This window comes from Prunus dulcis, chromosome 3, assembly GCF_902201215.1.
Source record: "Prunus dulcis chromosome 3, ALMONDv2, whole genome shotgun sequence".
In the NCBI taxonomy this organism is placed as follows: domain Eukaryota; kingdom Viridiplantae; phylum Streptophyta; class Magnoliopsida; order Rosales; family Rosaceae; genus Prunus; species Prunus dulcis.
Genome location: NC_047652.1, coordinates 17,927,824 through 17,943,292, shown reverse-complemented (window position 1 = coordinate 17,943,292; position 15,469 = coordinate 17,927,824). Strand labels below are relative to the sequence as shown.

Sequence of the window (15,469 nt, the reverse complement as noted above, 5' to 3'; positions counted from 1 at the left end):
TTGCGAATACTCGTTATCACCCGTTAAGAATAGGAGTAGTTTTGCAATTTTATATATCTTTCTATTTTACTTTTTACTTTTTTCTCATCTCATCTCCTCCTCTCCCTCAACTCTTATCTAGTTATTTTTTATTTTTTATTTTTTATTTTTATATTCTTAACGTGTCAAATGAGTCCTTGTATTATTCATTTTTTTAACGGGTCATATTCGTGTTTGTTATTTTTCACCTCGTTAACTTAACAGGCCGTGTTAATTCGTTTAAAAAAGTGAGTTGACACGAACACGGCAAAAACTGCCAGTTTGCAAGGTCTACCAGCTAACCTTGTTTTGTCCAGTGGAGCAATGAGCTATTTTATTTTATTTTTCTTTTAATCAATAGGGAAGGGTACTCGAATTATGGTTACTTTCGATATTGAAAAGAGATATAACACCAGACTAATAGCTAGTTAGTTTTAAATCTAGTCTGTTTGAATCATCATTTTGCAACCATTAACTAAATTTAGACGAGAAAAATCAAACTTTTAAGTACAAAGAAGAGTAAATTCAGATATATATATTTATATTAATTTCTTACTAATCAAAATCTCATGTAAGAAATGTTTACATTTGCTTGTCAGAATTAGCTTTTCATGGAGTCCCCTTGGCAATCTTAATTATAATAACTTTCACTACAGCTGTTGTATATTTGTACAACAATACAATAACCATTACTCAAGGAACTCAGGCTTTAAAAGCATTTACCTCTTCTGCATTGCATTGGAAAGATGCCAGATCCTTCCCTCCTCAATCAGTAACCTCTGGTGAAGTTGGCATTGATGATTAGCAAATTCCCAAAATAAATCTTTACGCAGCTTGGCTTTCTTGTATTCTTCAGTTCCTGAAGCGACCACCTTCAGTTCATTCATAGTTTCACTTCTTCTACTTTGTTGTTGTTTCTGCAAAAACAATAAGAATAGTATTACGTTGATGCGGTTATACAAGTTGTTTCAGGTTGTATCTAGGTTTGGTATTCTTCTTAACTCTTTCTTGAGGAGGGGGCTCTGAAGATAAATTCTGTAGTTATCACGGCACAGCTCTGTTTTAATGCAGATACAAGGATTACTTCCAAGCAGTGATTAGTCAATAGTCAAGATATAGCATTAAGGGCTAGTTTGGTGTTTAAGTTTGGATTGGAAAAGAAAATTTAAAGTTTGTTGAAGGAGGAAATGAAGATAGAAGCGCATGATTTATGCAGTTTGGGGGATTAGGAGGTATAACTTGTATTGATATTCTATCATTTTGTGGGGATCAGATGTACTCCATCTCCTACCTTCAACGTGATAAATTTTCTTTTTTCATTTCTTTAACATGCTTTAAATATAGGGAGCGGCGTAGGGTGGGTTGGGCGACAGCCTGGGGCCCAATAGTTAGAGTGGCACACAAATTTTTTATATAGACCAAACCAAATACAATATTACATATATAATAGAGCAGCATGGGCACACTAAACTAAACACAAACCCATGCGGCTGCAACAAATAGTTTTTCTTTTTTAAAGTTGTAGGCCAGATGCAAATGATTACATGAAGCACTTAACCCAAAGCGATACGCATCTTGGTGTACCAAAACAAACTTAAAAAATAAAGAAAAGTAGGCCACACACGCACACGCTGGTCCCCCAACTCTAAAACACAAAAACGCAACACGATTTTGTACTGCATATAAGCACAGAAACAGCAAGCTCTTCAAAAAAAGCACACAAACAGCAAGCTTGGTTTTTGTGTTGATTTGATTGTTGAGATTTTTATCTTAAAATTAAAATGTTTCCTAGAAAACAATTATCTGGAAATCTGAACAATCAATTCATTTAGAAAATAAGAATGCTGTGAACGAAGAAGTAGATGATCCAGATGAAAATGAGAATGGCCATGGTGAAGAAGACAAAGAAAATGAATGCCAATAAACAAGATTTGATTTGAACATTTATGATCCACGAGTTCGGGATAATCTTTACGCAAAAATGAGAGATATACTTGTACAAAATGGTCCTGTGAGATACGCTAATCTCAAATTTCCTATGGATTAACACTCTAGACATTTTTCCACAAATTATTATCTTAGAATGTTACCAAATGGGGAGACTAAAGATAGAAAATGGCTAGTGTACTCAAAAGAGTTGGATACATGGATTAGCAATATTAGTATGTTGGAAAACATTGATTATGGAAATATAATTGATGATTTTGCTTACAAAAGTGTGATAAGAAGACATTTTAAATGATAGTATTTTAATTTGCAGGTACATGTGCTCATGGAGGCTGGAGATGAAGCATGGACACCTGAAAGTTACAAAATATGTGGTTTTTGTTATTGAATAAAATGTTTTGAACATTTGGCGTAATCTTTTTCCTTCATTTGGGGTTTTGTCCCATTGGGTTTTCTCCAAGCAAGGTTTAAACGAGACCCAAATATTATCCTTGTTTTTTGTAAACACTTATCATTGTCAATAAAATTAATTCATTAATAAAAAATTTATTTAAATTTTAATGATTAATTTGTTAGAAGGGCACCATTTAAACTTTAGCCTTGGGCCTCATAAGACCCAGGACCGGCCCTAATCATTTCATATCCAATCCTAAGCACCAAACGAGCTCTAAAGGGTCGATAACTAAAGGGGCTGCAAACACATGAAAAATTATGTGACCCGTTTAATAACTATTTCATTTTTAGTTTTCATTTTTTGTTATAGATATAAAGAAAATATATGGGAGAAATGAAAGATGAAAAAGAGTGGAGGAATTGCGGTGGATGGTTTGTGGAAGAAATACATATGATACACAAAATGAAAACTAAATTTTTCAGTAGTTTTCTTATTTAAGGTTTTGTTTCATACATTCTAATTCATTCCTCTCTCCTCCCCCCCTCTACATTTTTTCCACATACTTTCTCTCTATTCCTAGCAAAAACTAAAAACTAAAATGTGGTAATCAAACGAGGTCATAGGGAACTAACCTGAGATATAAGCATGAAGTTTTTAATGGATGGCTCATGTACCCGTGTTTTCTCAGTCATCACCCAAGGTCTGCATGAAATTATAAAATGATGCACGTTTTAAAAAAACAATTAGAGTAAAAACCATATTAAGATGATCAACTTTGCATAATTTATGTAGGACTACCAGAGGATCGTAAAAGCTAGATATTAAGAAATAGATCAACAATGCATATCAAATTAACAACCTCACTCGGGAGTAGCCCCACTCGCACATGAGGAGGAAATGAAATTAGACAAGAAAAAAAAAAAATTACGTGCAGCCACATACTACACCTTGTAAATCAACAAAGATTTCTGGTGGGAGACTGGATGTTTCCAACAGATGACCCGCAAACGAGGACTCTGCCATGTTGGACAATCACTTAAGGTATGTTTCGGAGTGCTTCTGAAAGAGTTAAAAGCGTTTTTAGTTGTCTAAAACGCTTTTGACTGCATTTGGCAGAACAATTTAAAAGTGCTTATGGGCCATAAAAAAAACGGTTTCTAGAAAAGCATTAGGAAGCGCCTTCAAAGTGCTTTTCCAAGAAGCACTCGGAATTTTAACAAAATTTTTGATGTTCTTGTAATAAAAGGGCTTTTAACATAAGCACTTACAAGGACAAATATTTTCAATAGAAGCAGCCCCAAACGAACCCTTAGACCCCAAAGCTTGACAACCACTTAATCCCCAAGGCTTGGACAACCACTTAGACCCCAATGTTTAGGGAATGCAATTCAAGCTAACCTCTACAATCAAGAAAAAAGGCATTTTACATTAGATACCTTCCACTTGAGGAGATGATGATGTGATCGGGACCCTCCAGAAAGTCAGATAACTTGTCAACATTCGTTTTGCTGTCCACCAGAATGGTTCCTCGAGTATACCACTCAGACGACATACATGGCAAAACAAATGCTTCACAGGAGATTGAAACTTTTTTATGTATAAATTCCACAATTTTTAACGGTGATAAACCCCTGTCAAGACTGTCAACGATTATCATATGGGGGATCCCTTCGATCTCCCTGACATGTCCAGACCTTTGCGAAGGATTTCCATTCATTTCTGGCTTGAGGAAACTGTAAAAGATTAAGAAACTAATGCATTTGGAAAAGGTTTTAAGGGCAATTTGTACAAACCTTTAAGAGACGAGATAAGGCTTGAGGGTCGCCTTGAAGTGCTTGTATCCTACAAATAGGCTGACTAGCATAAAAAATAGAGTTGTGGAAAGTCCCAGACAAATCCAAATAATAACTAGAGATAAGCGAAAGAGAGTGAATGGAGAAGAGGGGTGGTTAATTACTTTACCAAGTAAACAATTACAAGGATTTCTCACAACTTTCAACCTTACATAGCTCCAATCCCACAACTAAGCCTTGAATCTCAGACTCTCTTCCACTCCACCTGTTTTTTTTATTCAATACAAACAATATTCTAAACTACAAGGGAAGAGAGATTTCTCACACACACTACGTGGGTGCCATGGGGGTTCGAACCAAAGACCATTGGTTTACAAGGCAAGACCATTTTCCCCTCGGCTAGACCCTATTTGCTCTACTCCACTTGTTAAAAATAAAGCACGCAATCTAAAATTGATTGTCAATGGGTGCAGAGGCTCAGGATATTATATAATTCCATTATATACTCTTAATGCGTGCATCCTTTAATCTAATACATGGGTTTCCTGCTAGGGTCCATGCAAAAAAGAAAACATTCAAGTCAAAACTAATTGACAATAAGTAGTGAGGCACAAGATATTATGGCTGCGTGTGATGCCTAGAATTTGATCAAATTGGATCTTTTATTTTAAGAGAAACATATGAGGCCAACTTCCAAATTTTGTCAAAGTTGAAGATAAACGAAACTTATCCTTTCTAATCCTCACAAAATGGTAGTATATCAACACCTTACAACTTATCCATTTTAATCCCCACAAAATGAAAAATCATTCTCCTCATCCACCTTTATTTCTTACTTCATTTTGCCTCAAATCTAGTACCTTATCCAATCCAATCTTGGGCACCCACGGTAGTCTATTGTAACGCAAGACTTCATCATATTTCAATGTGCAATATACTTTCAACATGCTCTTTTATGCAACCTTATGAAAACTCTAATATTACAAATTATTATATGGTAATGGAATATGAAAATGTGATATAAGAGCAACTTTAATGGTTGTATGTATATGGGGATGCATGCCAAATTTAGATCCAAGTTCACCGGAAAGTGCTCCAATTGATAGATGTAAAGGAATGGTAATATACATAATCGCCGAAAGTTGCAAAAAAAGATGCATAATTGCATCTGATTTCGCATCCCAATTTGTGGGGCTCGCTTAGTGGTGCAAGAAGAGAGATGAGAGAGAAATTAATAAAAAATGGGCAATTGTGGGTCCCGCTTCGTGGTTACATCTCATTCCATTGGAAAACAAATCAAATTTAAATCCCCCAAACTCGGAGGTATAAAGGGAATGTAAATATGGCTTTACATCCCCAAATTTACATACAACCATTAAAGCTGCTCTAACCTGTCAATGTGTTAATATTAAAAAAACTTTTTGTATATGAATGTTATTAAAAACACAAATCCAATATATGAATATATAAATAAAATAAAAACTTGCCTGCTTTAAACGTTGAGAAACGCTGGGCCTACAAGCTTTTTCATCATAGGCAGCTTCATGAGGAGTTGCACAAATTTTAGAAAGGGTGATTTCAATTTTCTCCCTGGCTGTTTCTAGAAAAGAGGTCAGAAGTGGATTCATTTTGCTTCTACGAGGCTGGACTCTGCATATGTTTTCAAGATCTTGAACAGTTAAACACCCAGCTTTTGGACCGTGTCTCCAAAAGAGAATGAAGCTGCATGGGCATTCTTCTTCTCCTTTTACAAACCGATGTTCCTCATGCAAAACCTAAAGATTTAAAAATACCATCAATGGACTCTTGATTTTTGAAATATTTAAACACTTTTTTAGTACTTATTAAAAAAAGGACCTAATGAAGTGCTTCCTAAGTTGCACTTCCAAACATTGCCCTTTGGCCGAACCACTATAAAAGTACCTTTTAATGTTTGTTTCTCAGTGCTTTTAGAGTAGCTAAAAGCGTTTTTAGAGAACCAAAAGCACTTCTTCCAATGTTTGAAAAGGCAAACTTAAAAAGTGATTCTGGATTATAAAAGAACTTTTTAGCACTTCTTGGAGAAGAACATGTTCTAAAGAAAATTTTGTTGTGCTTCAAACAAAAATGCTTCTAGTAAAAGCATTTATAAGGGCTCGTTTGAGGGTGATTCTGGCATATAGGGCTTGCTTGGGAGTGATTCTGAATAGGTCAGAGTTACTCTTAGGGAGAACCACCTTCTATGTGTTTCTCCATATAATTACTTCAGTGATTTTAAGTGATTTTAGGCAGAAGCACCTCTCATATGCTTTTTCATAAAATCACTTAAAACCACTTAAAAACGATTCTATAAAGAAGTGATTCTTCATAAAAGTGCTTTTTGGCCTATCCAGAATTACTCCCAAATGAGCCATAAGTGTTTCTTACATAATTGCACACAGAGTGTTTATTCACCCAATGCAATTGTACGTTGAGTTAAGTTGTGGGATCTAAAAGTCATTTCCATCGTCGCCAATCTCATTGTTAGTATGATTGAACTCAAGATGAGCCGATTACAAAACCAATCCACCATTGAGACCAACACACACCAAGCTAGAGGTGTCATTGTGCCAACCAACCTCACATTGTCAATTTCTTTCGCTACACCTCACCATCCTTCCGAACTAACACAAATGGACTCGGAAATAGCCCGTCTATAAAACCGCATGAACATTGTGACCCATTCTTGTAAAGAGAATAAAGAGTTTTTGAACACATTAAATACATAGTTTTATGTGTGAATAGAATACACGTGGTATCAAAATGGAAATGAAGAAGGTAGCTAGCATTCCTATTGTCGAATGTCCACCATTGTGACAAACTGACACCAAGAGCCAGATGTCCACAATCGAACCCAATTGGCACCCCGAACAGTGCAATAAAATCCACTATGATTAAATATTAGCCCATTTATCTTTTAGAATTCAGCCTATTCTAGCCACCCATATCTTCTTCTTCCTTTTTTTTTTTTTTTTCCTTCTACCCACTGAAATCCTACCATATTTTCTATTAAAAAATATATATATTTAATCCTACCATATAATATTAACTAGCCCAAAAATTCCTGGTTATAAAAGTTCTCTAAAAAAAAAAAATTTAGCCTATTCTAGAAAAATTCCTGAGTTCACCATTGACCACCCCCAAGTGGCAAATTATCGGATAAGGTTTTCTATGCTGCGGCTGCTAACCCCTGGCTGGAAGCACAATTATTAGAAGCACATTAAAATTTTAATTAAAATTTAAATACTTCTAAAATAGAAATAGCACTTGAAACTAGTTCTTGAAAAGCATTTCCAAACAAGCATATTGTTTTGGAATTCTTTATTATAAAGAGAGAGATATTCGAACTTGAGACATCTTCCAGCATAAAAAAGCGATGCACTAAACAAACTAGTATTTCAAAAAAATTTGAAAATATCTTTGTGAGGAGAAGAAGTATTTTGAAAAATCTTGGGGGGGGTGGGGGGGGGTGTTAATCATGTATTCAAAAAGGGCCTTCCTCTACTGGTCCCCCCAGTACAGCGACAAGCCCCCCCTTCTATAAACGGAAATGGCCAGAGAGAGCGAGAGAGATTGGTAGGGAAGAGAGAGGGGGGAAAACTGACCTTGTAGACGACGGCGTCGTAGAAGCGGCGGTCGTCGGGACAGATTGCGTGGGCGACACAGACGAGCGTGCCCTTTGCTACCTGCGAGCACTCATTATCCTGAACCTGTACGGACACCGGCCTGAACCGGCGCCTGAACTCGGCGATATCTTTGAAGGAAGTTAAGTTATTGGCGTCGAAAACCTCGTCGTGGTCGTCGGGGAAGCCGATGAACTTCACCCTCAGGCAATCGTAGCCGTCCATCACTATCCGGGCGTCGTACCACGCGTCGTCCATCTGCGACCTGAACTCCAACGCCATCACACCCACTCCTTCCACCACCACCACCACCTGAAAAATGATTTGATAATATACTAACCGCCCATGGCCTTCCACCAACCCATCTTTCACGGGCTCTGCTTTTTAAAGAGAAACAATGGCAAAAATGAAATAAAAAAGAACATTCTAGATTAGAGAAAGACAAAAGAACACACAAAAAATAATAAAAAATAGGTTTCCATTTTCGGGTTACCCCTACCATCTGTTATCAGCTCGTACGAATTCTGTATCAGTCCAGAAATACTGTATACTTTTTTATTCGTTTTATATGTTGGGTTTAATCAACAAAAGTTACAAAAGAAAATGCGAGCCCTTCACAAGGTCCAAAACAATTGCCGAAGTTTTGCTATTATCTAATTAGAACAAGCTTTATATGCATTGATATGAAGGGAAGAGAAGAAGACGAGAGAGTATTATGATACCTACGTAATGAGAATATGTGTGAATGTTACAAGTTACTTACATCTTCATGTACTGTTATCAATTCACGTGTTACAATGGTGAATAATAACATGTGATGAAAATAATAATAAATAAGAAATTCTAAGGGGGGAATTGAGAGGAGAGAGATAATGAAGAAGCAAATAAGTATAACGTTTGGCTGGAAAATTATGCACTAATGACCATTTTACATTAGATAATAGGGATTTTGATTGGAAGTAGATTTCAAAAACAACTATCACCACTTGGGATAGAATCTACTTCCCAAATTATTATTATATTATACTTATGCAAGGTGAAAATTTCCAAACATGTTTTCTAATTTCAAGAATTAAATTTTTTTTTTCAAAGGTATTTTAGTACACATGCCATCCATTAAGTGGAAAAGAAAATGAGGTGAAGTTGTAAATATTATCTTCTTGATATTTTCAAAAAGTTAGTGCAGTATACATGTCACTCATTGAGTGAAAAAGATTAAAATGAGAAATTGTAAACATCTCTTTATCTTTACAATTTCTCATTTTTATCTTTTTCATTCAATGAGTGGCATGGCATGTGCATTGCACTAACTTTTTGACAATATCAAGAAGATAACACATTATCTTTACAACTTCACCTCTTTTTCTTTTTCATTCATTGAGTGATATGTGTACTCTAACTTCACCTTATCTTTACTACTTCACTTCTTTATTTTATTGGAAATATAGGGTCCACATATGTGCCATGTAAGCAAACTAACGGACTTCTTGATGGAAGCTACTTGTGAGTACGAGTGTTAACTTTAAGGATCACTATTGACACAAAAACAAAAAACATAAAGGAAGAAACCTGATAATTTCGTGAACCTTACGTGCATTTTGTGATAAAAACCCTATATTTTTATATTTCCTAAAAGTTAGTGGAGTACACATATCACTCATTGAATGATAAAGAAAAATTAAAAGGGGAAGATGAAAAGATATGTTATTTTCATTGTATTTTCAAGAAGTTAGTAGAGTACGCATGTCACTTATTAAATGGAAAAGAAACAAATTAAAAGGGGAAGATGAAAAGATAAAGAGAGGAAGATGTAATTTTTTTTTAAAAAAATTCTAGAAGTTAATGGAGTGCACATGTCACTCATTAAATGAAAAAGATAAAGGAGGATAAGTGTAAAGATAAAGAGAGGAAAACATTATCTTGTTTGTATTTTCAAAATGTTAGTAGACTACACATATCACTCATTGAAAAATAAATAAATTTCATTAACTGGAAGCATTGGTTACAATAAGACCATCAAGAATACAATTCATTAGCTATACAAGGCCTTCTTCTAACCAATAATTGGACTCCTTGGGTCGAAATTGGATATTTTTTTAAAGAAAACGGGCAATAGCATGAACAACTTTGTTATACTCTCTAGGTCAAAATTAGACTTCCTTTAAGGAAAACTGCATGAGGAAGTTACTCACATAATCCACAATGTTCTCGACAGTAGCCCAAATAGTCTATCCTGAATTAATCATCATAACAGCCTCAGAAGAGTCAGTTTCTATGAGGAGAGGGAAAAAACTAGCACTTACAGTAAATAAAACTCCTCTATAGATTGCTTGCAATTATGTAGATAGAATGGAAACCCAGCGAGGGCTTTGCATGGCCAGGGCACCCATAATAACTTCATAATAATTACGAACAACTACACCTTTACTATGCAAGCCTATTGCGTTGTCAGTAGCTCCATCAACATTGAGCTTATAGAAACCTTCAGGGGAACAGCTCCAAATCTCATTCTGATTAACCTTACAAGCACGTGGTTGTTCTTGAGATTTATGAGATTCTTCATAAAGCTCAAAACTCCTCTCAAGAAGATGGGTACGATTATGCACACCTTGACCATGAAGATTATCATTTCTAGCCTTCCAAAACATCCAACAAATGTAAACTTAACATATGCCACTGCTTAACAGCAAATTCCAACATAAAAAGCCTCCATACTTTCTTGCTTAGTTTGCACTCCCATAAAACATGGATAAGAGATTTATTGGACTTGCCACAATGAAAACAAATACCTTTTGGGATTACTTTTCTGCTCACCAAATTGACACAAGTGAGAAGGATATCATGAGAGGCATGCCACAAGAAATGCTTAATTTTATTTAGAATATGGAGGCTCCAAATTAATTTCCAATACAATGTCATTTGAGCACCATTGGAACCACCAACACCACTATTAATATCACTAGTTTTCTTCTGCACAACAACTTGATAACTAGACCAAACAAATTATTTTCTATTTTTAGTAAAGAACCAAATCTACTAATCTGTAAGTGGATTGCAACTCAAAGGGATGCTTTGAATGAACTCTACCTCCTCTAGGAAGCAGGAGGAGAGGAAATAAATTCACAAACCTTAGAACTCGCTGGCAGAGAAGAAGGTGAATATAGTTTAAAAGTAGACGGTATGGGTATCCATTTATTATTGTAAACATAAATCATCTTACCATCACCCACAGCCAATAAAGGCCTGCATCTAATAAATCTCTTCCCCACAAAATAGAACTCCAAACAAAAGAAGGAGCTAAACCAAGAGTAGCATACATGAAATCTGAGTTAGGGAAGTAACACACCTTAAGCATACGAAAAACAATGGAATCCTGGGTTTGGAGCAGCCGCCAAGCCTGTTTACATACCATAGCTTGATTGAAGCATTCAAAATCCTTGAAACTAAGGCCACCATCCACCTTGTGCATACAGATGCTTTGCCATTTTTTCCAATAGATCCCTCTTTTATTTCCTTTACTCCACCAATATTTTACAACCAAAGTATTAAGATCGTTCCAGACATCGATAGGAAAACGAAAAACACTCCTGGAATAAGTTGGAACAGCTTAAACAACGGCCTTAATAAGAATTTCCTTGCCAGTAGTAGAAAGCAATTTTCCTTGGCAAGATTTGAAGACACTTCCAGACCTCATCCCTTATATCACGAAACAACGCCCTCCTACTCCTTCCAACTATGGTAGGAAGTCCCAAATAACGCTCATGACGAATCACTACAGGAACTCCTAGCATAGATGAGATAGCTTCCTGGTCATTGACATCTACAGAAGGGCTAAATGAGATCGTAGATTTAGCAAAATTATTTTTTTGCCCTAAGGACTTCTTATAAATGTCAAAAATATATTTCAGATTTTGACATTCATACATGTTAGCATCACAAAATAATAAACTATCGTCGGCAAAAAGCGAGTTATAGAAGGTCCCCTAGCTATAGCCACTCCATGAATCGAACCCATCAATTGTGCCCTCCTTATAAGTGCTAAGAAACCTTTGGCACAAATAAGAAACAAATATGGTGAGAGCAGATCACCTTGGCGAAAACCACGTTAAGGAACAATATGACAAAATGGGAAACCATTGCATAAAACCGGAGTAGGATATCGACGAAATACAATCTAAAATCATAAAGACCCATCTAGCATGAAAACTCATTCTAGCCATCACAGTAGCAAGATAATTTCATTCAACTCAGTCATAAGCTTTTGACATATCTAATTTTAAAGCAAACTTCTTCCTTCCCCTTCTCCCTCTTCTCTTAATGGTATGGATTGTCACAAAAGCAGCAATAATGTTGTCGGTGATAAGATGATCAGGCACAAATGCACTCTGAAAACTTGAAATAACATGAGGCAACACCACCTTGAGTCGATTGGCAAGAGTCTTGGTCGCCAATTTATAAAGAACATTACACAAAATGATTGGCCTATAATCTGGCACATGAGAAGGATGAGAAATCTTCAGGATAAGCATGTAGAAGTGATTCTGTCACCTATAATATGTCAATATTTCTGGAAATAAAAGTGTTGGCATACTATCAGAGCCTGGTGCTTTTGTAGGAAACATTTAAGCAACAGTAGCTTCTAACTCTGCACATGTAAATTCACTAATAAGCATATCATTCATAGCATCATTAGCATAAGAAGGAATAGCTTCAATTAATTGAGCAAAATGAGCACCTCCTGTGAGAGTTTAGCTAGCCAAAGCTGAATACTGTTATAGTTTTCAAACCTATAGTGAAATTTTGATAGGTCAGGAAGTCTTCTGATAGTCATCTTTTTTTCTTTCTATCTGCTGGTAGTAATCATGGGAGAGGTTCTTAATAGTTTTTCCACTAACTTTGTGCTAATTGAAGAAGAAGAAATATAATTGGATCTTGGAGGGAGTTTGTTTGATGGAGCGGCTTCTGATTTGTACTTTTTGGTAGGCAAACTGCTTACTGAGAATGTTAACAAGGCAGTGTTTATTGGAACCATGAAGAAAATATGGTGTCTAAATGACGGTGTATCCATCTCAAATGTAGATGCTAATAGTTTCCTTTTTACTTTTTCATGTGAATCTGATAAACGACAAGTTGTCCATGGAAGTTCTTGGACTTTTGATAAAGCTTTATTGTTGCTCGTAGATTACGATGACCTTTGTAATCCGGCAACGGTTCCTCTTACAACTCAAGACTTCTGGGTCCAAGCCCATGATTTACCTGTCCTCTACATGAATCCGGTTGTTAGACAGCTAATTGTTCGGTCGTTGGGTGGTTATATTGAAATTGAACAAAGTCGTACTGGACTTTGCGTGGGGTCTTTTTTACACATTAGAGTTCATTTGGATGTCACCAAGGCTTTAAGACGGGTGTTAAAAATTTGACTTCTTGAGAAAGGTCTAACATAAGTAAGACTGCAGTATAAACATTTACCAATGTTCTGTTATATTTATGGATTGCTTAATCATACAGAGAAAAACTATGGTGTACGTGCAACATTGAGGGAAGTTGAACCAAGGCCGTATGGCTCTTGGCTAAGAGTTGCATTGGAAGGTCCCAATTTGCAAGGATGGAGAGGAAGGACTTTTTTCACGCAAGACCCCTTTGCTAAATGAAACTCACAGCATGGCTAAGTTACCTCCACGTTGGCTGAGACTAGGGTTGACGCGGAGGAAGAAGTGGTGGTGAAAGGAGCTGGCAATTACGTGAACGTAATTGAAACAGTGACCGTTTCGGAAAACCGAAACCATGAAACAGGCGACTTTGCCTCTTTCACATTAGAGAAGATTTTGCGAGTTAATGAGGGAATTATTAGGGACTGTGTAGACGTTATGCATGTTCAGTTGCCTCATGATTCAATTTCCAACGTCAATTTTGCTGGCATGATTGGAAAATTATATGGCGAGTTTGCTGGTGTTTTCGTATCACAATTAAACACAATTAATTCATATGGAAGTTCTGTGGTTGGTAGTCATGGGCTGAATCCTAGAGCAACACATGTTGAGTCTGACTCCTTGGGCCCAATCTTTGTGACTACATGGAAGAGACGGGCCTGTGATCCAGCTACAAAAAATATTTCAAGTTGAGCTTCCTCATTCCAAGTCCAGGGAACACGTGAGTCTTCGAAAAGAAGGGAAAGGCATGGCAATATAGCTCAAAGAAACAGAAGTGGTCCAAAGTGGTTTCAGAAAAAATGACGAATTCACAAAGTTCTCGATCTGTGGTGGGCTCAGGTGGTCTGGCCCACCACGAGTCATGATACTATTGAGTTGGAATGTTCGAGGGCTTGAAAACCAACGGACATTCTGTGCTCTTCAAGAAATCCTCAAAGTAAAGCGATCCAATTTGGTTTTCTTGTCATAAACGAAAACTAATGTGCATTAGATGGAAGGGGTACGAAAGAGACTTGATATGGATTATTTCTTTAGTGTGAACAGGTGTAGGTTAGGTGGAAATTTAGCCCTTCTTTGGAATAAAAATTGGACAATAACTATCTTATCTCACTCTTTGGCTCATATCCATGCTATTGTGAAGGCTCCATAAGGTTTTTCTTGTAGAGTGACAGGTTTTTATAGAAATCATGTGACAAATCAGCGGCACCATTCTTGGGAGCTTCTTCGACGTCTATCCCAAGTGGGGTCGGGTCCCTGGATTTGGTATGGTGATTTTAATGAAATTTTGGAAGGTAAAGAGCAGCTTGGTCGGCGATTCAGAGCTTTGTCTCAAATGATGGACTTTCGACATGCTTTGGAGGACTGTGATTTGCGGGCTATTCCATTCAAGGCTTACAAGTTCAACTTGTTTGTGATGTGGCAAATAAGGGATTATGGCAAGCTTGTGCCAATATGATCACTTATAATTTGGATTACTTGGAGTCTGATCATCTTCCTTTGTTAGTTGTGACTGACAGCAACTCTCAAATGAGATGGGTTCAGAAGAAACGTTTCTTTTTTTAGGAGATGTGGATAGAAGAAGAAGATTGTGCAGAAACAATTTCAACTGTGTGGAGTGATGATCATGCTAGAAGTGATGTTTGTGAGAAATTGATTGAATGTGCTCAACGTTTATCGGATTGGAATAAATCCAGTTTTGGGCATGTGCAAGAAAAATTGCAAAGGCTTTGAAGTTAACTCGCCGAACTACATCAAGTATTTCCTTCTGAACATATCATCCAACGAAAGGCTTTGTTGCAATGTGATATTGATTGCCTTTTATTGAAGGAGGAAACTCTTTGGCGGCTATGATCTCAAGTGTCTTGGTTGCAGAAAGGTGATTGTAACACACGTTGCTTCCACAATTATGTGAGGCAATGAGGTGGATGAAACTAGATTAATGGTGTTTTTTATGTCGCTAGGGTTTGGAGGCAGAATGAAGAGGAGATTGAGGATATTTTCAACACTCATTGATTTAAAAAGGTAAAAATGGGAATGTGTAAAGATAAAAAATTATTATTATTTTTTCTATATTTTCAAAAAGTTAGTGCAATACATATTTCACTAATTGAATGAAGAAGAAAATGCTAAAAGGGAAAGATGAAAAGACCGAGAGGAAGATGCTGCATTTTTATATTTTTAAGAATTTAGTAGGGTATACATGTCACTCATCTAATGAAAAAGAGAAAATTAAACGGGAAGATGATA

The 15,469-nt window shown here is 36.4% G+C and overlaps 1 protein-coding gene across 3 annotated transcripts; it reads right to left on the bottom strand.

Annotated features, from left to right (window-relative positions):
• Positions 1-538: 538 nt before the first annotated feature.
• Positions 539-8,162, bottom strand: LOC117622910. Of its 3 annotated transcripts, none has more exons than XM_034353716.1 (6): positions 7,776-8,162; positions 5,640-5,927; positions 4,153-4,201; positions 3,796-4,078; positions 2,992-3,061; positions 539-935 (listed from the first exon to the last, which is right to left on the bottom strand). In XM_034353716.1, the coding sequence occupies exons 1-6, from the start codon at positions 8,073-8,075 to the stop codon at positions 738-740; spliced, it is 1,188 nt and encodes a 395-aa protein (XP_034209607.1). In that variant the 5' UTR covers positions 8,076-8,162; the 3' UTR covers positions 539-737. The 3 variants fall into 3 exon arrangements, with proteins under 3 accessions (XP_034209607.1, XP_034209608.1, XP_034209609.1); XM_034353717.1 differs by lacking the exon at positions 539-935 and adding an exon at positions 952-1,075; XM_034353718.1 differs by lacking the exons at positions 539-935; positions 2,992-3,061 and adding an exon at positions 3,086-3,418.
• Positions 8,163-15,469: the final 7,307 nt, after the last annotated feature.

Coding starts and splice junctions, on each gene's coding strand:
- LOC117622910 (XM_034353716.1), bottom strand. CDS start 8,075: ATGGCGTTGGAGTTCAGGTCGCAGATGGACGACGCGTGGTACGACGCC. Junction 4,202..5,639: donor TTTCTCAACGTTTAAAGCAG/GCAAGTTTTTAT, acceptor GCCTATTTGTAG/GATACAAGCACTTCAAGGCG. Junction 4,079..4,152: donor CCTTATCTCGTCTCTTAAAG/GTTTGTACAAAT, acceptor TCCTCAAGCCAG/AAATGAATGGAAATCCTTCG.